Genomic DNA, 24,457 nt, shown 5'->3' with positions numbered 1-24,457 from the left:
CATTAGAACGATATATAATTAATTCATGTTAGAAAAGCTAACAAAGTATGATATACATTGTGCTAACCTACCGCTGGTGAAGTTATTGCGTTTATGTAATACTTTTAAGTGCAAGGAAAATGACTGACAATATCTACATAACCGGTGAACAATGTTTTAATTTTCAACGGGAACGATATAACTTACAAACATGTTGAAACTATATGTATTGCATAAGTTCAGGTGAAGCCCAATTTTTCGAACACCTAATTAGTAAAAGTGCATATTAGCGACTTGCATGATTAATCAGCACAATACGCCAATATAGATACATAATTCAAACTATAGGCATACAGATACCGGTACTAATGAACTTGTCTTTGCACTGTGTAATATTAGGATTTCAATAGCGAACTTTTAATATAAAAATATTAAGCCCATGTTTTATTTTCGATCTCTTCAGTTATACTTTTTTTTTAAGCAATTGTGTTGTTAGATTGTTACTAATTTGCTCGTGGAACTTGCTGCAAATTAGTTTACATTAATTGTATAATAATGCAAAAGTGCAGTTGATATCATTTTTATCACAAATTGCCGCTTGCAACTACTGAATGGTGAGGTACATGGAATTATACTGTGAAACCCGATTCACTCTCTCGATTACGAGTGATTTGAGTAGAATCTCAGTAACGGGAACAGTGAATTACAGTTACCTAATCCAGAAGGCAATGAATTTTTTACCGGTAAAGAGGCCTTTGTGTGGCCAAGTAACTCCAGTATTTTCAGGATGAAAAATGTGAATTGTGTATAATTATGAGGAAATTCGTTGTCATTACCTTACAAAATATGAATTCACGGCCTGTGTTTAGCAGAAGGGGTCCAGCAGTTTTTCTAATAAAAAAAAATAAATAAATAAATAAAATACAATTTTGGTAATTTCTCTTTAGATTAGGTTACTAGGTTAATTTATGTTAAATTATGTTAGTGAAGAGGTCCAGCATAATTTCCTCCTCCAAAAAAAAAAAAAAAAAGTTTATTTCTACTAATATTAGGTTACGTTATTTTAGGTTTAAGTACTTGCATCATCCATTTCTCCTTTAAATTTTGTATTTTTTACGTGCGTCTGGACCCCTTCTGCTAACCCAAATTCACTAAGTTCACATTAACTGTATGAGGACTTCACCGACTTGCGTGTAAATAATGCATCCTGAGATATGCCATAAGAACTAGTTAAAAACAACTGAGTTACATGGCCACTAAAAAGCACAAATGCTATCTAGACGAGTCAGGGGGAGCGCAGCTGGGGGCCCGAACAGGAGTGATGTGTCGCGTCCGTAAGGAGCAGGCGAGTCAGCGATAGTGGGTATCACGTAGACGACATCACTAAATCTCTAGGTTTGTTTTTTTCCAATTTTGCACCAGTACACTGTACATAATAACACCTTCTCGGCAAGGTTCTAGAACACAGGTCCCCCTTCCCATTTAGCTGTAGTAAAGACAGAAAATAGCGTGCTCTGCGGGGCTCTAATTCGCCTTCACTCGCTAGCGCTCGCTCGGTAATATTATGTGAATTAAATATTAAACTATGGTACCGAAAGTAACCAATCTAGCTAGTAACCTGTATGGGGGGACATCTTTTCTAGAACCTTCCTCCCCTTGTCTATCGACAACTTTGTGTCCTCGAAAAAAGTATATCTTACTGCCGACTTTCGTTTATGAGATTTCACATAATGATGTTCAGATTTGAAAATGTTACTGTTACACTATTTTTTTATTTTCAGTTCCTTTCTACATTTGCCACACTTTGTGCTCAATTTCAATAATATGTGGCGGTCCACAAAACATAATTCCTTTTGTTCATAAACATAGGTTGTTATTAAAAAGCGAAATCTTTTTCAGTTTAACGTTCCATGTCATGCGTGTTAAGCTAAAGGAGGCGGATGATTAATGTAAATGAATAATGATGAAATAATAGGTAGAATGATAATGTGAGAAACGGGACCCGAGAAAACCCACAGACCCTACAAACCTGACCGGGGATCGAACCAGGGACCCCAACACCGGAGGTAAGCGCTCTACCACTGAACCACTCTGTCCTCAGTTGTTATAAAACTCGCAAACGAAATGTCACATCTAAGTACAATCTTCGAATTCCGGGAATTAGTTTTCTCATTACACCATAATGTCTGAAACTATTACACAATTATTATTTTTAAATAAACTATGGTTTGTTCAGTCATTTGTATTTCCAGTATTGTATGTTTACAAGTGTAATGCTATTATTGTGAAACTATTACAAGATCTATTAGGATTAAAATCAGTGAGTGCGATATCAAATGTTTGTTGCACTATCAACCGATTCCATTTCAAATCGTCCAGGCAAGACAAAATTGGTCCCTATCGTAGTCTGAGATTTCATTCTTTTATATATATATATATATATATATATGCAATATTATTAGACCCGTATTTCTTCTTTTTGCTGTAAAAAATTTCTTCTTCGATATTCAGCCTTCCAAAATGACTGCCGTTCTCTCGGATTGCTCGAAAAACTGAAAAACATGTCAAAAGTTTTATTGTAGAGAAACGAGTACTTAGTAACATAATCGCAGTAGTAGGAAGGATATAGAGTAGTGTGTTTCGGTGAAAGGGTAAAATTCGTCTGTTTGTCCAATAGAAATCGCGCAATTCACTCGCAATGTTGCTAACTTTGGTGAAAATTTTGCTAACTTCAAACATTTTTATTTCTGTCCTCACGAGCCATATTAATCATCTGCTTCTAGCATCGGAATCTAATCGATAAGGTCTCTTGAAAATGTAAAGGACTTACGTTTCTAGTTATTACATCCTGCGTTTAAGTATGATGAATAGTTGAAATTTCATTAAGACACCATGTTTGGCCGCCATTTTCTCAAAAATTTCACCTTTTAAAAATTTAAATTTTTTACAAGTATTGGAGGAGTACCTAAGTATTTAATATCCATTAACCGCTCATGTGGCTCCAGCCCCTAACGTTCGCAATTAATTACTGAAATTTCGATTTTTGCACTTGGAATGTAAATATTTCCGATGGGCATTTAGGTTCTGTACACAAGGCGATTTGAAAGGCAGTACGAGAATTTTGAGAGTTGAATCCTGACATCAGATCAAGTAGAAAAGTTCCCATAAACATGAGTCGTATTCCGCTTCGTTTTCGAGTTACAAGGTTTCTAACTCAGGACCAAAAATCGGTTCGCGATAATGGAAAATAAAATATGTATTTCAGTTAAATCACAAAGCATGCGTTAAAGTTATGATGAAATTTAGAAAATAGATTTTTGAACAATATTATGACTTTTACGTGCGTAAGGGCGATGCAATTCGTTTGGCAGTGTTGCCAACTTAGTAGGACTTTTATTTTTTCCAAAGGACACTACGTGATTTTATTTGATATTTGGTATTCATTAATGATTGTAAACATCACATGAAGCACAATTTTCACCACATCACCACAGTTTTCGAAAACTTACATGTATTTCATTAAAAGGTTTTATCTCGTGCGTTGTTGATAGTTTGCAACATTGCGTGCGAATTTCATTTGATGTTTACCATACCTATATTAGTAAAACTATAGTATCGAATAAAAAGTACGTCTGAATTGTCATAATAATAATAATAATAATAATAAGAAGAAGAAGAAGAAAAATTTCTTTTTTTCTTATTGGAGAACCTCTCGTAACTCTACGCATCAAGTTCGAACTTGTTAAAGAAGCAAAGTGGTGTGTGCTCGGCAAGTTGTAACGTGTTCAAGAAGTTCTGCTGCAACTACGAAACAATTCATCACGTAATTCGGTGTTGTGAACATCGTCGTAGTGTTATTTGGAACCATGGAAATTGTTTTCACTGGTAACATAACAATGGAGAAGTCCTATTACAATAAGGACCGTATTAAATGTGTTGATTATGCTAAAAGACATGAGGATTGTGTACAGAAAGAATTCTCGACAAAAATTATATCTTGCGGTAAAATATATGGATTGCGTACAGTGTGTCTGCCAAACGTATTATTAGGAGAGGATGATTATTTGTGTCCTGTACACAAGTCGATTTGAAAGGCAGTATGAAATATTTTGAGAGATGAATCCTTCGCCGTAGGTTTCACTGATGATGGCCGTTTGAATGGCGACACATACATGTTTAGTGCGTTTACTGACTGGTTCAAGGTTTCCAAATCTACATTCAGAGGAACAAATTCTTCATCTTGCTGGTGCATAATTTCATCTTAAAAACTCTTTTCCGTTTTCACCAATATCATACACACACATTCACGTTCTTGACGGTTAATATTTGAAAGCACCCTTTACGCAAATAATCCTCTCCTAATAATACGTTTGGCAGACACGCTGTACGCTATTACGGTCCTTATTGTAATAGGAGTTCTCCATCGTTATTTCGCACAAACACTGTAATTAAAGCAATACAATGTCATGTTACCAGTGAAGACAATTTTCATTGTTCCAGACAACACTAGGACGATGTTCGCAACACCGAATTAACGTGATGAACTATTTCGTGGTTTACAGCACAACTTCTTGAACAAGTTCGAACTTGATGCATAGCGTTACGAGAGGTTCTCCAATAAGAAAGAAAGAAATTTTTTTTCTTATTATTACTATTATGACAGTTTAGACATAGTTTTTATTTGACATTTTGGTTTTACTAATGATGATAAACATCAAGTGAAATTCGCACTCAATGTTGCAAACTATCAACAACGCACGAGATAAAACCTTTTAATGAAATACATGTAAGTTTTCGAAAACTGGTGATGTGGTGAAAATTGTGCTTTACGTGATGTTTACAATCATTAATAAATACCAAATTGGATCTCGCAGAGATTGGAATACAAAGTAGAAACTGGATGCAGTTAGCTGGATGCAGTGAGTGGAGAGCTTTTGTGAACGCGGCATTGAACCTCCGGGTTCCATAGGCCATAGAGTTAGTTAGTTAATAAATACCAAATATCAAATGTTCTGTCAAGTTGGCAACACTGCCAACAGAATTTCATCGTCTTTACGCACGTAAAAATCATAATATTGGTACAAATATATTTTCTGAATTTCATCATAACTTTAACGCATACTTTGTGATTTAACGTGAAATATATATTTTCTTTTCCATTGTCGCAAACCGATTTTGGGTTCCGAGCTAGAAACCTTGTAACTTGAAAACGAAGCGGAATACGACTCATGTTTATGGGAACTTTTCTACTTGATTTGATGTCAGGATTCAACTCTTAAGCTTTTCATACTGCCTTTCAAATCGCCTTGTGTACAGGACCTAAATGCCCATCGGAAATAGTTACATTCCAAGTACAAAAGTAGAAATTTCAGTAATTGCGAACGTTAGGGGCTGCAGCCGCATGAATGGTTAACGGATATTAAATACTTAGGTACTCCTTCAATAGTTGTAAAAAATTTAAATTTTGAAAAGGTGAAATTTTTGAGAAAATGGCGGCCAAACACGGTGTCTTAATGAAATATCAACTATTCATCATATTGTAACGTAGGATGTAATAATTAGAAACGTAAGTCCTTTACATTTTCAAGAGACCTTATCGATTAGATTTCAATGATAGAAGTGGATGCTTGATATGGCTCGTGAGGACAGAAATAAAAATGTTTGAAATTAGCAAAATTTTCACCAAAGTTGGCAACATTGCGAGTGAATTGCGCGATTCCTATTGGACCAACAGACGAATTTTCCCCCTACACTGAAACACACTACTTTATATTCTTCCTACTATTGCTATTATATTACTAAGTATACTCGTTTCTCTACAATAAAACTTCTAATTTGACATGTTTTTTAGTTTTCCGAGCAATTCGAGAGGAGGGCAGCCAGTTTGGAAGGCTGTATATCGAAGGAGAATTTTTTTTCAGCAAAAAGAAAAAAATACATAAACAAAATCTGAGACAGTCGTGTGGACCACCCTGGACGATTTGAAATGGAATCACTCTATCCTCATTGATGCATATACTCTCCGTTCCTGACACGCGTGCTCCCTACGGACTCACCCCTTTCCCCCTTATGGGTCCCCTGCTGCGCTCCTGACCTCACTCGGGTGGATAGCATTCTCGCTTTTAGTGACTACCTAGCACAAGTTGATTTGTGTTTTTTGCATAGTCGTCTTTATGACATAGTCTGGCCTTATATTATACCTGTTAGGTGAAGTCCTTGTGAAGTGAATTTGAATGCAATTCCTACCGTAAGAAATAATTTCTAGGAGACTACGAGTACATTGCATAATGAAATAATTGCATATAATAGAACAGTACGTTGTCATCTCTGAGAAATATCAGTTTGCACACATATTATCAATGTGTACGCAATTATTTGCGCATTTGCCAGGTTAATAATAATCCTAAACATATTAGGGAATCATTTAAAGCTAGAAAAGTCAAAGCATAGTTTTTCAGTTTGACGGACTGTTCTTAACCTGCATTTAATTTCTTTATCGTTATATGTATATTTATCTATTGGGAGCCGTTTTACTGATGTTAGGACAGCTTACTTTTGGTGGTTAGTAGAGAGGTTAGGTTAGGTTAGCATGTGGGTTAGAGGGTAATTTAGGTTAGGTTAATACTTTTGTGTTGCGTTACAAGTACGAGATCTCTGTTATACTGTCATACAGATTCCATATCCTTATTGGAAATAATGCTGTTTTTCTTTTGCCGCCCAATCATATCGTTCCTGTACGTTAGATATATTATAAAGGACAAAAATTTGTTCTAGGGTGTCACAGATCCTACAGTAAATTTTATTTGGCCTATTCTTCCTGTTTCAATGTGTAGCTAGTGAGTTGGCCTATTTTTTTTTTTTTAATGAAATCTGAAATAACTTTTTATTAGTACAATAGAGTATCAACTACCCTGCCTAATACGCAGATCAAATGACAAAAAAAGCATTCAATAAATTCTTCCTGAATCACCCATATCATTAAAGGTGCTTGGGGTCCCGGGTTCGATCCCAGCCCCCGCCAAGTGAACATTGTGGTGGCCAAACACCGTGTGCGTGGGTTTTCTCGGGGTTCTCCCGTTTCCTCCCACTTTCTTCATTCCACCATTTCATTCATTACTCATCATCACCGTCTCCTTTAGCCTAACCGGCATAACCCTGGGACGTAAAACTCAAAAATTTCATTTCATTTTTTCCATATCATTAGAAATACCATTTTTATTTCAAAAACAGCTCTTGTTCGTTTCTTCTGACCTCTTGGTACTTATTATATTAGTATAATTTATTATAGAAAATGAAAAATATGTACAGTATTGTACACATTTTAAGATGAATTTATTAATGTCTGACAAAAAATCAAATGCACAATGCAGTATGAATATTAATAGTCACATCTTTAAAATAACTAAACATTAACGAAAAATGTACTTTTTTTTTTAACAAATTGCATGTCTTTATTATATGTGTCTTATTTTGTTAAAAGGATTTTTTTTTTTTAATTAAAGCGCATAGCACAGAGACCGGACAGTCAATAGTTTGCTACAGTTTCTTCCCGTTTCTTTTCAACTGGTAGAGACAAGTTAAGTTGTGCATGATATGCAAAAACTTCTCTGTGTTCAGGATGTTATTTTTAATTTTTGCAAAATTATTTGCGGAAATTTTTCGAAATTTCCAGTACTTGAACATTTGGGCTCTTAGTTATGAAATACATTATAACATATGTAGGTAGGTAAACCTATTTGGATAAAAGGTTTTGCGCCCAAATGTCATGGACCTAGTACAGGGAACATCAACCTTCATAAGTCAATGTACCAAGAGACATCATTCTGTGTGTGAGCTCCTCCGTGGCTAAGCGGTTAGCATACGCGCCTTTGGCGTGGGAGACACGAGTTCGATTCATGGCGGGAGCTTATATGGTTCGGATTCCACGTTAATCAGTAGGTCCACGTCTCATGTAGCCTCGCTGCTGAAAGGGACGTTAAACTCGAAATCAACTCAACTCAATCATTCTGTGCACATCGGAAGCTGTGCAGCTGGTGCTATTCTGACCACGTGCGTTACCACGTCTGCGATTTCATCATGAACAGCAAGTTAGAACAACGAATGAACATGAAATTCTGTGTGAAACTAGACAAATCTGCGATTGAGACGCTTGACATGATTCGGCAAATGACCCGATACTGCAGTGAGTCGTTCGAGATGTTTTGAGTTACACGCGCACTTCAAGAGCGGAAGAACTTCACTGGAAGACGACGGGAGATCAGGACGACCTTCAACGAACACATCACCCGAAAACCATTAGGCAATGTGCATGAGGATCGTCGGGTAACAATCCACAATATTGTTGCCATTGTCGGTCTGTCATACGGAACAGTATAGGCAATCCTCGCGTGTGATTTAAACATAGGCCATGTTGCTGGCAAATTCGTTCCCAGGCTCCTGACCCAGGACCAGAAGGAGGTCTGCGAAGAATTCCGTCAGCGTGCCGTGGATGACCCGTCCTTCGTCGAGGATTATTACTGGTGAGAAAACTTGGGTGTACGAGTACGACCCTGAGACAAAGCAACAGCCTTCACACTGGAAGAACCCATCATCTTCATGACCGAAAAGGGCGAGGCAGGTCCGCAGCTCGACTAAGAGCATGCTAATAGTCGTTTTAGATATTCGCGACGTTATGCATGACGAATTTTCTGAGGGGCCAACTGTCAATAGCGAGTTCTACTGCCAGATTTGAAAGCGTTTGAGGGAGGACAGTCAGCGAAAGCGAACGGGTGTGTGGCGTGAGTAAATCTGGCTGCTTCATTACAACAATGCATCCTGCCACCGGAACAAGGTAATCCTACTGCTAGATTTGGCTCGTGCGAACTTTGCTACCTTCCCGAAGCTAAAGATCCAGCTCAAAGGTTGCCGTTGGACACCATTGCGGAGATCCAGGGCGAATCGCAAATGATACTTGACATGCTTCAAAAATACGACTTCCAGGACATATTCCAGCAGTAGCAGAAACACTGGGAGCGCTGTACAAGGTGCTGTTTTGAAAGTTATAGTGTGTAAACGTAGACAAATAAAGTATTTTCTTGTAAACAGAGCAGCTGCTCTCGAAACTTTTTGATAGTACCCCGTAAACTCAATCCTTCTTATAAAAATGACGTCTTGACTAAAACTACAAATTCACTGTTTCATGCTTTTAATAATATTTTTTTAAAAATAAATCTTACTTTTTCATTCTTTGGTGAACATACGAGATATTCCGGTATGCGAATAAGGGACGATCGAACACAAGTTTTGGTTATTTTAATGTGGAATCTGCAATCTTGAATAGTCATGAGATCCGACAACAAATCAGAAGTCACAATGCACAATGTTGCACCCTTTTCACTTGTTCTAGATTTTCTCTTTCTTGAGTCCGCTGCTGTAACAGACCAGTCTTTTAATCCCCTATCATTACGTACAATGTAATCACACATTTTTCGTGACTGCAAAACTTTTCGTTTTCTTTCTTGCAACAGGCAGGAAATCTAATCTAATATAATCTGAACTAATCATTTTGCAGCATCTATATGGATTAGGAATAAATGACGTGAGGAAGGAACATATAACTGTAACGGAAGCTGTTAGAATGCAAGAAAACATATTAAGTGAATAGAACCGTCTTTACCAGAAATTACAAGAGCTCAGAGTGGGAGAAATTACCTACTAAGTTTAAGTTCGGGTAGTCTCACTGAGTTGAGTGATAATTTAAAAGTTAACTTTTTATCTTATTTTTGGCATCAATGAATACAAGTGTATTTATTAGTAAGATGGTAACTTTAATTTTACATTAATCTAGTATATCAGTTTGGACAAATTGGATTACCTATTAACGGATGTCACATCACTTTGTTTAGAAGGGGCGTTCTAACGTTGTTGAAGGATTCGTTGGCTTTTTTAATGTTTCATAGTATGAATGTTATTTTCGTCTAATACGCAAATAAATGACTATAAACTGATTTATAATTTACGCAAGACTTCAAAACTGTTAAATAATTTTTGATCTACATTAAAACGTACATCCCGTCTTATATTGCCTCGATGCTGAAGAACAGTATTAAACCTTTATCAATCAAAGAAAGCATCCATAACTTTAAAAATGGGAGCGTTTAACATAATTAGTAGGGGAATTAAGAAAAGATTGATGGCTGGAATGTTCAGTTTCATCTCAGATAGCGTTCACAAAATTTGAGGAATAAGAACACACAAACAATTTAGAAGATTGGTTTTTCAGCTAATGGTTGCCAGGATTAGCTGAATGGGAGATTTCTTTATGCCATTTGCTTAGCAGCGAAACTTCACGACTGGCACTGAAGAAGAAGCTAGCAAAATTCCGAAACCGACTCCAAGTGAGTTGTCGGATGCTTTAAGTAAGGAAAACTCTTCTTTCTATAAATTGCTAATATGCATCTCTCCATTTCTATGAGAATTAATATAACACGTAAGTTCTTAGTGGGGTTCGAACCTCTGACAGGCAGGTATTGAGATCGCCAGCATAATTTCTTAAAATGCTCAGCCATGGTAGCCGCCGAAGCAAAGTATACGTATGTATGTCATATAATTATATGAATTTAGATTAGATATAGAATATGGTGAGACCTATGAAAATTTGGAAGTAAATTCCTAACTAATATGTATAGATTGCAAGTACGTGATTTTTGCTTGCGCTATAAACATTTGTACCGGTTTAATTTTAAAGAATAATCAATACTAAATTATAAAGTTGAATTGAACGCAATACTAAGGTGAAGGAAAAGGAAAGTAAAGTGTACGCAGATTGAGAGATGATGAGAAATCAACTAAGTGGTCAGAAACGTTTAGAAATTGCTGTACATGCTTCTTCTCAAAGTACATCCACCCTTTCAAAAGTTGATATTTCTTCAATGTACAGAGAGCTGGACTCGGAACTGATACTTGACGATCAGTTCATTCAGCAGATATCAATGAGATAATTTGTATTATGAGAAGTACTTTTTGAATCAATTGTAGAAATATTCTGACAATCTACAGAAGATGTTCCTCACACTTTCTACACGGCGTGAAGGCGGCGTTCCAAGTTCCCTTTAAATGCTGCTAGCAAATGAGAGGCCAGCGGTATTGCCACGTTTATTTTGTACACATCCACGTCTATCCCCTATCACCTGATCACGCTGTAATTTGTCAGCTTAGCCATAGCCACATCCCTTTACCACTTGGCAACGTCGCGCCATAGCTTGCGTTTTATTCGTTCAGCTGAAATGCCAAGATGTTTGTCACAGGCTTTAGATCTCGGTACCATATGTTTCAGTGTTGGTTATAGCCAGTGTGCGAATTGAAAAATTTTCCCAGGGGGGGATGAATTTCACCCATATGCGCACCCAGTCCTCCCCCCATATATATATATATATATATATATATATATATATATATATATATATATATATATATATACACTAACAAGTACAAAACAGTTGAGATGTGAGATCTTTCATAAATTTTCACTCAAGTAATATTTAGGTTAGCTACGCAAAGTAGACCTACTTTATGTCCACTTAAAAATACTCCAGAGGGGGAAAAAGTTATCCCTGCCAGGGATAAAATTTTCCTCCTCCAGGGTGGGAAAGATTTTTGTCAGGGGGGGAAATCCCTGGCATCCCCCCCGCCAATTCGCACCCTGGTTATAGCTATAATTCAGACATACATAATTCATAAGTACTATTGGATAAATAGTTGGTCCAATTGTTAGGATACATTGCTTAAGAGACGTGTAAGCATTCCTCTTTCACGTAACTAAAAGTTAAATCACCTTTCGACAAGAACGATTTATTGTGTACGTTCAGTACTTCTTCTATACAACTTTTCAATACTGTTGTCAGCGATTAGTAGTTTTTTCCTTTTGTAACTTCGAATTCAAAAGGTAAAATAAACTATTAATTCATATCTTAGTGATCTACTACATTGCATAACTTAGTGTTCTACTATATTCCTTTACAGGGGTATATCTTTCTACAAGTGTTCACATTTCTTATTGCCTTTGTTTGTTTGTTTGTTTCTTATCGTTCATGATGCAAAATCGATGTTTTAATAGCAAGTTTACTATGAGAAAAAATTAATTTAAGTAAAATTGGTTAAAATAAATTGAGAAATAATTAATCTTCCTAGTCAAGCTTTAAGTCTTTTATATATATATATATATATATATATATATATATATATATATATATATATATATATATATATATAGTTAGTTGCGTTTATAGCGGAAGAGGTAGGTGTAGTTTTTGTGGAAGTTCCTAGATTAAGTTCATATGAATTTTGCTGATATTAGGGTGAATAGCTCCTCTTACAAGTTTCTTCACGCGTCCCGGCCCTGTTAAATTGAATCTTGGTTCTCGACTTTTTAAAGTAGAATTGTCTATATGATTAGTTAATTATTATTCTTTGTGTTTCATACAATATAAATTAAGAAATGATTAATTCTTCATTTTACCAAGATAAATCAAATATCGTAAAAATTCCCATATATACAGTACTAAATAAAGAATGTAGTTGAGTAAACTTTCTGGTTTTTATTTGTTAGAGAAAATCGTACGCAAATTGATCTTTTCGTTCTGATGTAACTGAACACGTTGTATGAGGTGCAGAATCTGGACAATTCTTTTCGCGGACTATATTTTTACTCTATTAGTGGCACTAAGATTCTTTTTTCACTACTGAAGTGTGTGCTGGTTTCACTATGAATTACTGAAACCTTATATGTATGTGATGCTTCCTTATCCTTTATTCACTTGTTATTGCAACCACACATTGTCGTGTTGCAAAGGTTTTTTTTTTTTTTTTTTTTTTTTTTTTTTTTTTTTAAATTAAAGAAATGTTGCATGTATGTCTTCTTTATTCATCTATCGCATTGACGGTCAAATGGCGGGCGGCCCGCGAGTTTCTTTCAGCCGGACCACAAATAGACAAAAAAAAGTATATGATTTGTTCCTTTTTATTAACCTCACATAACAGGGAGATTATATTTGGTCTGCATAATATAATTGAAACGAGTCTTGACTTTTAACTGTGAAAATATTTTCTTTAGCGTTTTGGTTACCAAGCTCATTCTGCAAGATAAAATCGGTAATACGAGTCGAGTTTTAGAAAGTTTCAATTTCATGGAGTCACTTTCAAATGTTCGTAGATACGTGGATCGAGAATTCAAGAATGAATGATCTATTATGTACATTCACGGTCTCAGTGAGGGTCATAAAAAATGGAGAAGACCCCTGGTAGGGTTCTTATTTGTCTTGACCCGCAATGTATCTTGGCTATCTCGATATAGCTAATATAATTTTCTTGATATTATAAAAGTTCGAATGCCTTTCGTCTGAGGAACAATGAGTAATATGTACAAGTGAATGAATATCTGTGTAATGAAACCATAATTGCTCAGTATGTATGCGTGGTATCTAATCCCGAATCCGTTCCTTCACTCTAAGCCTAGTTATACGTCTACGCTTATGAACTGTTCTCCATTTTAGGGTAGCTGTAAGCCTGTGGACATTAATAAAAGGTGCAATTTTTATAGAATATCTTCCTTGCTTTACTTCTGTTTATTTATTTATTACTATATCTTTCAGTGTGTTAGATATGAAAGTTTAGTAGTAACATTAAAAGTATTTCTGATTTCTACAAATTTTTGAAGACCTCGAGATATGGTTTTAAGCATTTCTTTGTCATATAATTTTCGTTGTTGAACATGACTATATATATATATATATATATATTAATTTGAGAACCCACCTTGTCTGTGATGTGTCTTATTTTTCTTACGGACTGACTCATTCTTGATTTTTTAAATTTTTCCTCCAGAATACAGTAACACTTATATTCCGATTTACATTCAAATATTAAATATATTACTACCTCTGTTCAGCCGAGCCGTGAAACAGCGTCTAACATCTCTATTGCAAATATTGTTCAGTAAGAGTAGTGTTACTTGTTTTACGTGAAATAGTGGTTGATGTTCGTGCTCTGTAAATCGCATACTATACTGTATCTTACAGAAGGAAATCATTTTGATTTATCGTCGGAACCGCTTCAACGCAGACCCATTAATAGTGTTTATATATATATATATATATATATATATATATATATATATATACGAGAGTCATTTAACCGAAGTGGACACATTGTTGTGAAATGGAATGTAGTGAATCACTCACCTCAAGAAGCTTACAGTCCTTCGATGTAGTCTCCGTCAGCCTATTGAACCCTTCACCAGATGTCTGGTAACCGTTGAATACCTGTCAAAGCCCCACTTTGTGAGAGGGTGTTGACAGGCGCTCTGAGGCATGAACAATGCTGGGAATGTCTCTGAAACGTTTGTCCCTGACAGTAAGAGGTTCTTTCATTTTTGGGAAAAGATCAAAATCTCAGGGGCTCATATCCGGGGAGTATGGCGGGTGCTCCAGTACCTCCCAACCCCATCGTCTTAACAGAGTCTGTACTGGATTGGTTGTATGGCATCAGGCATTGTGTAGGAGAATTGGTCCACACTTAGGTGGTGTGGACGTTTGCGCCACAATGCTGGTCGCAAATGGTGACTGAGGTATGAAACATTGACAGTGACGCCCGGTGGAACTTGATGTGACAGGATAATGCCTTCGTGATCGTATGACATTATCATCTTTACCTTCACGTTTGCTGGCTCTTGCGTAAGCTTTTTCGGTCGTGAAGATTCTGGGTGGCGCCATTCACTCGACTGACGTTTCAATTCAGGCTCGGAGGATCTTCACTTGTAATAATGCGGTGCAAGAAGTCGTCACCTTCCTCATTGTAACGTTGAAGGTGTAGGCGCGTACATTCCCACCCAAGCCTCTTTTGAATTTCGGTCAGAGCATGGGGTACCCTGCAATTTTCCGCATGCCAAGCTCTTGTGTTAGCATACGGAAAACTGATCCGGAAGAAATGTTCAGCTCCTGCACCAATTCACTACAAGTCCAGTGCCGATCACCGTCAAGCAGTGTTCGTAGTCTTGCAAGATAAATTATGTCCGTAGCCGTTCTCATATGCCCTCCATCGTGCATTTTGTCCGTTACCTGTCATCCCACCTGAAATGCTGCAACACAGCTCGCCACTGTCCGATACGGTAGAACAGCTTCACCATGAGTTTCTATTAGTCCTCTGTGAATCGTGCTAGCATTTCGCCCTCGTGCCACCTGGAATTTCATAAACACTGTGTTCTGCACGCGTGAACATTGCGTTAAGGCGGTATTTCACACAACAGTCACTTTAACAATGTCTACTCACCACACACACACCGTAATATGGAACCGTAGCTACGTTGAGCTGACTCGTACACATCCATGGAACACACTACGTTTGTAATTTGTCTCCTGCCCACACGACACGCCAATCGTTGCAGTACTGCCAGTTCGAGTTAAATGACCTTCATATATATATATATATATATATATATATATATATATATATATATATATATATATATATATATATATATATATATATATATATATATATATTAACGAATACTCCTACACATCTTCTATAGATTGGAAAATCTTGTAATTTTTGTTTTTACAAATCAGCTGCTTAAAAAAACAGCTAGATTATTATAAAAATCAATTATATTTACAAAATCACCTGTTCTGTATAGAATACCATGTTTGTATAAAAGATTTTGAGGCTGTGGAGGTAAAAATTGAGAATACATTTGTTGTGATTTAAAGGTAATACTACGAAACTACATATGCACTATATTGGTCGATGACCTTTTGTCATTTTTTTGGCAACATCATAACCCCGTCGTATAAAACTTCCGTGGTTCCTTTTTTTTTTTTTTTTAAATTGACACGTGGTTTTAGTGTGATCTGACAAAGTTTAATATGATGGTGCTAGGTCCGGGCTGTGCGGTGGATACATTAAAACATTCCATGCAAGTCCTCTTAATTTCTAACGGGTCATTAAAAATGTATGCGCTCAGGCGTTGTTAGCGTGGTGTCCTTTCTCTTTGCTATTTCTGGCCTTTCTTTTTATCTTTTAAATGCAGTCACGCTAAGTATTGACAGTGCAGTTCCGAGTCTATCGTTCAGCTCTAGCACGATAGCAACTTGTGATGCACGATGCCCGTCCAATCCCACCAAACGCACAGCATAACTCTCGTGGGCATCAGTATGGGTTTTGCCACAGATTGGAAGCTTATTTTCACTTCCACCACAATCTTCTTTTTCGCACATTGTTGTAGGTTATCCACTTTTCATCACTCGTGATCAATCGCATCAAAAATGTCTCGAGTTCGTTACGTTTCGATAAGGATTCTCATGAACGAGTAAATGTTTTTGAGCAAAATCATGTTGGACCGAAACATGAAGCTTGTTTTAGTAACCAACTTTCTCCAAATGGTTTAACACTGTTTGATGATGGATGTTTAAATCATTGGCTTGTCATAATTGTTTACACATAGGTTTTGCCAAAATAGGATCCACGTTTGCAGTAATTGGTCGCTCATAGGAAGGAGCATTTCTGACATCAAAATTTCCAGAATAAATTGACAACCATGTTTTGGTGTTGTTTTTTATAATGTATCGTCCCCATAAACAATACATTTTTCTTCACGGGCCTGCGCAGTATTTGTGCCTTTAATTAAATGAAATCGTAAAGTGTAGCACAGTATTGCTGAAGGTTCATTCATCTTAACGACACAATACCTTACTTCTGATTATAAACATTCCAACGTTTTTTGCACATCTACTAGTTTCAGTTGTCAGCTCTCGAATTAAGTAAGACCTGACCCACTGTGACTCGTATACCTTACGATTTGGTACACTAACGCCATCTCCTGGGTAAAAGGCTCAATACTTTTTAGACTATCTGATATATATCGTATCAATGTTAATAACAAGCTGGGTGTGTGTGTACCCCTTTTGAAGTCATGTTCAAACTCATTATTGCTATGGATAATGTCGTGTTTCCCAGTCTCAGAACAGCTTCACTCTACATCAAGAAATAAACTTCTGATTCATAGTGTCACATCTCGTTTAAAAGAGCTCCTTCGTGGCTATGTGGCGCTGGGAACCCAGGTTCCATTCTCTGTGGAGCTTACGTAATTGGAATCCTACCTTAAGCTTTAGGTCAATGTTTATTCATAGACTTGATGCTGAAAGGGACGCCCAACACCAATCCAACCAATCAATATCTCCTTTGACGATAATGCAGCTCTTCTATTTTCATCAATCACTGTAATTTTATTCTGAATATTTCCTCGTGTATTATTATTATTATTATTATTATTATTATTATTATTATTATTATTATTATTATTATTAGTATTATTATTACCTCAAACTACAATTATGTGTCGGACATTTGCATAAACATATTTCTTTTCTGCATGTGTATTTTCCATTAATTAGCATTTTTTCTTATTAGTTAAAAGATAATTCTGCTTATTTCTATATTAACCAGTGTAGAATATTCAAGATTAACACTTGTGTTTTTCTAGAATCAAAACTTATTGAATACAGATAGTTCTGTAGTTGTGAAATTTCTATAGAGGAATATGTCGTACGTAATTACATTTTTACCTGCAAAAACTTGAAATTTATACGAGTTAATTTGGAAGAAAATTATTTTCGATCAGTAGTAATACTGTGTTTTGCACTTACGTTCACCGCTATTGTGATATTCTTTTATTGGTAGTAGTATTGTTATTTTGCAGTGAATTTGGATATTTTTGAACTGAGAAAATTGTTCAGTGATTTCTACATTAATATCATTAAATACTTGCATATTATTACTTTATTATTATTATTATTATTATTATTATTATTATTATTATTATTATTATTATTATTATTATTATTATTATTATTATTATATTCAGAAACCAGTCAAATTAAAATGAGGTAGAAGCCAATTTATCTTGGGAGAATATACACGAGGAATTGGCAAACATTGTTACTTACATGAAGTAAAATGAAATTTCTATTTTTACATCCAACGAGTGTGCCCTTCAGGCTAAGGAGACAGATGATTAGTGAAAGTAAATGATTGTGAAATTAAATTTTTGTGCTCTTCCACCGGAAATCGAACCCAGGACTGTGTGTACCAAAGGCACATACGCCAGCCACTAGACCATCGGAGAGGGCGAAAGCGGAAACTAGAAAACCCGTGGTCACGATGTCGTATACCAGAAACTCACATGACCAGGTATACTTTCATATAGCTAAGTTGTTGTTTGATTGGATTGGAGTGTAGCATCACTTTCAGCAGTGAGACTATATCAAACGTGGACCTACATTCCGAATCATCATAATTCTTTCAAATTTCAATGCTCTCCCTCTCGGAATACACTCAAACTCGTACGTCCATCTAAAACGTTAGAAGTTTTCTGTAGAAGAAACACGTGAATACCTACGCACGGTTTGTAAAGATATTAGTAGAAATGTCTGCCTAAAGATCTTGTCGAGGCAGCTACTACATTGAAACATATTTAAGCTTTTGGTCGGATTGAAATTTAGCGTCATTTTTAGTTTAAGGTGAAATCCAAATCACCGTAATGCGTTCAAGTTTGTAGACTTTCCCACCGAGAAGCGAATCCGAAACCCCATGGACCGAATGCGCGCTAGCCATAAACCAGCGTGGAGGGCTCATATTCATGTTGTTAATGTGCCTGTATATATATATATCTGTATATATATAAAAATAAAAGTTTGTGACTTAATAATTCTTGAACCACATGACCGATCTCGATTAAACTTTCAACATACGTAGATGAGGCTTGGACTTAGGATATTTTGTATTTCACTTTGACTGTACAAGGTAGGGGAGGGACGGTGAGATATATAAAAATAAATAAAACTTAATAACTCTTGAACCACGCGACCGATCTCAATCAAATTTTCAACCTAGATGAGGTTCAGGGCAGGATGGTTTTTATTATTTCACTTTGGTGCAACGTAGGGGGTAGGGAGGATATTTAAAAATGATCGAAAATGACCGATATTAGTGTTGAATCCATAATTTTCGGGGTCGCTGAGATGAACATCATACTTCCGATGCCGTTTAAATCCAAATTCATTTCCGCAAATTGGGGGAGGGGGAGATGTATAAAAATGATCGAAAATGGATACAGCGCTTCAGTAATAGTAAAAAGTGACTGACGAACGGAACATACTGCTAATTTTTCTTATTTAAACCTAGCAAAGCGGGTAATTGAAGCTAGTCTTTTATAAAAAGGAAAGCGTAAAAGTTAGATTCCTGTTCGTTTGATTAGACACAGTTTTCATTAAATTGAAGTAGAGTGACTGAAAGAATTCTGAACTTTCGTCTTTTTTACCTTTATTTTAGATAGTCTACATCCACCCATTTAGCTTAAATATTTGAGATTTGATGCGGTGTTATATATATTAATGATTGCCTAATTTAGATGTAAACGAATTTTATTTATTATTATTTGTAAGAAATGACTAACCACCAAGAATATTAGCAGTACTGCCGTTATGGTGTAGACATCTGTTAAATTGATAAAAAAAAAATTTAAAAATCAAAATGTTTTTGGTACGACATTTTCCTCATTTTTCTGCATAAATTATTGAATTATATAGAGTGCTTGTGGATTCAGTTTTGTAAACTTGCTGCCATTTAATATTTGGTTACAGGAACCATATCATCTATAAGCTAGACATGGCTCAACCTATTGTTACTGCTATGGACAGTTTGTCCGCAGCACATAAAGGAAATATAATACCTAATCAGGAGTACTTCTTGGAGGGAAGCATATTGGATTCTGTTGTGGAAGTTCTTCTGCAGAGACTCAGAGGCTTGTGTGACAATGTAGACACAGGTCCAGAACCGTTCCATGACCATGAAATGTGCTTCAGTATTCGAGGAACCAGTCCACAACCTTTAGTTCTGCGAGTGAGAAGAGCTCTTGATCATCCTGATATGCCGTATCAGTTACGCTATATTGGTCAACCTGAGTTAGGACAAAACCGATCTACAGTTGTGAGAAGTAGCCTTGATATTGGTACAAGTTCTTCCGTTGTGGAATTTCTTACTGAACTGGGGTGTCGTATGGATTTTGAATATATAGTGAAGGGTTATATGTTTAGAAAAGGAAGAATGAAAATAACTGTGTCGAAAATTTTTAAGATGGTGCAGGGTAAACCGACAGAGTGTATAGAGCCTGTGAGTCAGTCATATTTAGTTGAACTCAGTGTATTAGCCCCAAGTGGCCAGGATGCAATTGCTGAAGACATGAAGAGTTTTGCGGAGCAGCTGAAACCTTTAGTTCAGTTGGACAAAATGGATTACAAGAGAATGCAACATCCGTAAAAATGAAATGTAATGTAATTGTATGTTTTGTTTGCGAATTCTGACGATCATGGACCAAAACAAAATTTATTTTTCTATAAATAACTTAGGTGTGAATATTGTATCATATAATCGTGTGTCAAATGTTTGGTATAGTTTCATTTTATTTTATTAAGTTTTTGTGGTAGACATCCAATAATGTATTCGTAATTGACCATTTTTCGTTAGTGTTATCTTTTCAATGAGAATATAGATTTTGTTGTGAATATTTGAGTGAGAAAGATGCTACGTTTCAACTAATGTAGTACTGTTTGAAACTAATATTTGTCTCTACATTGAGAATATTTCTGTAATGACGACGTAAGTACCAGCAAGGTTGTATGAATTCATTTTTTTCACTGTGGTTTTTCATTCTAATTTTTCGTTTCTTTCGTTTTTTTCTTTTTTTTTCTTTCTTCCTTTTATGAAGTTGAAAGAGATATATTTATTTCAGAAAGGAAATAAGGATGAGGTTTGAGTTTTAGTGAATTGAATTTTTACTTAGATAGGGGGGAATGGTAGAAGCAGAATTGTTTATAATATGAAATTGAGAACTCTTGGTTTTAACTTTGTTTATATATATATATATATATATATATATATATATATATATATATATATATATATATATTTCTCAAATGTTCTTGGTTATAGCCAAATTAATCAATGAAAGCTTCCTAAATGTTAAATATGGGAATTGCTCAATTAGGATACAAAACTGCAAATAAACTGTATTTCTTTTATTTATTGGTTATGCCGAAACAATGAAATTTAATGTGATACTAATAATGAGAGTTAATGAGTGTTTAAATGTTTAATAATATCATTGTAAGTATTTTTTAAATAGTATTATTAATAATGCGATCATGTCTAAATGTAAATAGTAAGTGAAAATCACGACTTGCCCTCTACATTACCTTTATGTGCTCTTTTGTCATATTAATTGCGGTAATTATGACCATTTTTTGTTTGTTTATTTTTCATATTTGTAATTTATATTTTGATTGAGTGCGAACAAGATATTGTTTTCACTGTTTCAAGGGCACTTGTTTGTTTTAGAGCGCCTCAACTTGATTTCACTATTTTCAAAGAAATATAAGAATCTTACCTTATCAGCTCCTGGTGTTAAAAAATCAGTAGTAAAAGTATAGGAAGACACAATCATAAGTAAAACAGGTAAGAGGAAAATGACGAAGGATTTTTTTTTTTTAATTGTACGACTGTTCGACAGTATCAAGTGAAAATCAACTTTTTTCATTGACTTTTGTTCCCCTTCTTACTTAAATATTCGGAGCAGTTAAGGTAAGATCTTTTATTTGATTTGCAAATAGCTTGAATGTGCAGTCATAATTATTCCAGTGAATAATTAAAAATCGGAGGTGGGCTAATTCCTCATCACCGTGAAGTAAATTTGTTACTAGCATATTTGCTTGTGAGATGGTTGTGGCCTCAATCACAGTACAAAGTAAGTTTTGTCTTGTACTTGAAATGGTTTGTCCTCATGGATAGCATGCAATATTTCATAGTGGTCATAGCCAGTATTAGGTACTGTAATTAATTGTCATAATATTTGGAGATGCTCAGGGCGTTTTAAAATAAGGCGTACAATAGCTGTCTTTTCATGTATCCCAGACACTAGCCTTTACTTGGTTCCTTTAAGAAGATAATATATTACATTTCTCTTGATATAGTCGTTAACTAGGTTCAAAACTTTTCGATCGCTTTTGTATTAAAGTTGAGCGGGGTTTTAACCTAACATTCGTCAGTGTTTCCCCTTCTTTTACCGTTAGTGTTCTTGGACTTTCAGCACCCAAATTTTAAATTCTCACTCTGTTTACTGATTTGTAATTAAAGCACAAACGTGAAATATCACACATATATTGCTTTCCATAACCATCTAGACAACCTCGTAGCAGAATGAGAGGAAGGAGAATTTTGTGTATATGTTCTAACTTTAATAATAATAATAATAATAATATAATAATAATAATAATAAATTAATACATGTTATAGCATGCTTGTGTCTTGGTTAGATGTCGTTCATAAGTAGAGAGTTAGTTATAACAATGGTGACAGACATAGACTCAGTTCGATACAGTTAGAAAGAGAAATATGTACCTTTAAACTGATGCCAGCATTATATGTATGTTAGGGGGGTCCTTATTTTTCGAACTCAGTGCTTTTTTTGAGTCTCACTCCCTAAAATGGTTCCATATCAGACCAAAATTGCCCATGAGAAAAAATAGCTCAGTTGAATAATTGTTAATTGTTTGAGGTGTCTCAAGTGACCTCAAGTGTTCAATGCATTTGCAGCATACAAAATAAGGCAAAGGTAATTGGTAAGTTTTTAACGGCTGGAGGAAAATACCATAGGGATAATGGATATAGAAACGCATGTATAATACCATCATGGTCCCTATCTTGAAATTCACTATTTTGGATTCAGGTCCAAATTTGTAATAGGAAGGGTGTCATGTGACATCGTTTTGAGGATACTTTTTCACCACAAACACACATATGACATTTCCACCTTTCTAATTATTTAACAGTTATTGTACCGTCGTAATACATGTTTATTAACTTACAAGTGTCTTTCCAAACTTACAGGGGGGGGGGACTCAGTGGTAGAGCGTTCACCTCCGGTGCGTGGGGTCCCTGGTTCGATCCCAGCTCGCGCCGTGTGGATTTTGTGGTGGACAAACACCGTGCTCGTGGGTTTTGTCGGGGTTCTCCCGTTTCCTCCCACTTTCTTCATTACACCAATTCACTCATCTCTCATCATCACCATCTCCTTTAGCCTAACAGGCATAATCGTGGAACGTAAAACTTAAAGATTTCATTTTTTTCCAAATTTGCAGGGTACCTTTACCTCATATTATATACTGTACATAAATTCAAAACTTGAGGTTTGTTGGGTCACCATTTAATATTATTCAGTTGAATTAATTTTTCTCATGAATTCCTTTGGTCTGATATGGAGCTATTTCATGAGATGGACCTCAAAAATCCTTAAAGTCGAAAATTAAATACTACACTAATGTGTATATAAATGTGTATTCACTAATGCGTCCTTTTCAGCAACAGACTATATGAAACGTAGACCTACAGCTTAACGTGGGATCCACATGAATTCCCGCCGGAAATCGAACCCGAATCTCCCACGCCATTTTTCTTGAGCCCATCAGAATCCGTTTTTCGAAAGCAAATCACTAATCTGAAATACATACATAGTCATGTAGTTCGGATTCCACGTTAAACTGTAGGTCTACGTCTCATATAGCCTCGGTGATGAATATAACGTTAAACCATAATCCAACCAACATTTAAGAATAGTTTGTTATACATCGTCCATTCAAACAAAATTCCCGCCACAGAATGTATCAGTAGCGGGTCGTAGTTGCTAATAGTTTGTAAGTCGCCAGACAACACGACGAATATAGTAGTGTGTTTGTGAACCCAGTATGTGTTATGTCTATAATACCAAGAGAACCAGCAAATGCCTGTTATGCAATTGAAGTGACTTCGATCGTAGTAAATGCGAGAAAGTTCAGGTAGTTGTTCGTCAGCATTGCCGCTTACATGAGTCGTGACGTGCAGTGGTCCATCGGTGGCGTATACTAGTGAGGAAAACTTTATAATGCGCTTCAGGCAAGGACGAAATAAGAACCATACTTGGGAGCCATGCAAATTAGAAATGAAGAGGTAAATAAAAATGAATGTACAATGATGGTAATTTAAGAATGTATATACTGTTATATTCTGTTCTGTGAATCTTTTCTTGCTCTGCATATCCTGGTTCTTGTTTCATGTCAAATCAGATCTGAGCCACTATCATTTGTAAGCAGCTCTACGAAATCTGCATTAAAAAGTATCGTGTCGATACCAACGGTTTTGCCTTCCAGAATGAGTTTGGTAACTAAGAGGTTAAAGAAAATATTTTCACAGTTAAAACTAAAACCTCCATTCAGGTTTAGTATGATGAACAGCTACACTCTTCTGGTCACTCATGGAGGTAAAAAAATAAATAAATAAATAAAATAAATAAATAAATAAATAGTATCGTGGGCCGCATCCACCATTTGAGTATCTCTGATGTGTATGATAAGAGTAC

At 35.7% G+C, this 24,457-nt stretch overlaps 2 protein-coding genes across 4 annotated transcripts in view; both read left to right on the top strand.

Moving 5' to 3' along the window:
• Nucleotides 1-23,399, top strand: MED18 (mediator complex subunit 18). The gene is made up of 2 exons (XM_081772037.1): nucleotides 1-222; nucleotides 19,653-23,399. The coding sequence occupies exons 1-2, from the start codon at nucleotides 191-193 to the stop codon at nucleotides 20,326-20,328; spliced, it is 708 nt and encodes a 235-aa protein (XP_081628163.1). The 5' UTR covers nucleotides 1-190; the 3' UTR covers nucleotides 20,329-23,399.
• The window catches only part of LOC145695120 (cytochrome c oxidase assembly factor 6 homolog), a 250,445-nt gene that overhangs the window by 162 nt on the left and 225,826 nt on the right, over nucleotides 1-24,457 (top strand). The window lies entirely within an intron of this gene.

The sequence above is a fragment of the Thermobia domestica genome, chromosome 9 (genome assembly GCF_964235325.1).
Source record: "Thermobia domestica chromosome 9, izTheDome1.hap1.1, whole genome shotgun sequence".
NCBI classification, from domain to species: Eukaryota; Metazoa; Arthropoda; class Insecta; order Zygentoma; family Lepismatidae; genus Thermobia; species Thermobia domestica.
Note: the sequence above shows the minus strand (reverse complement) of the source record. Positions and strands in the feature narration are given on the sequence as shown.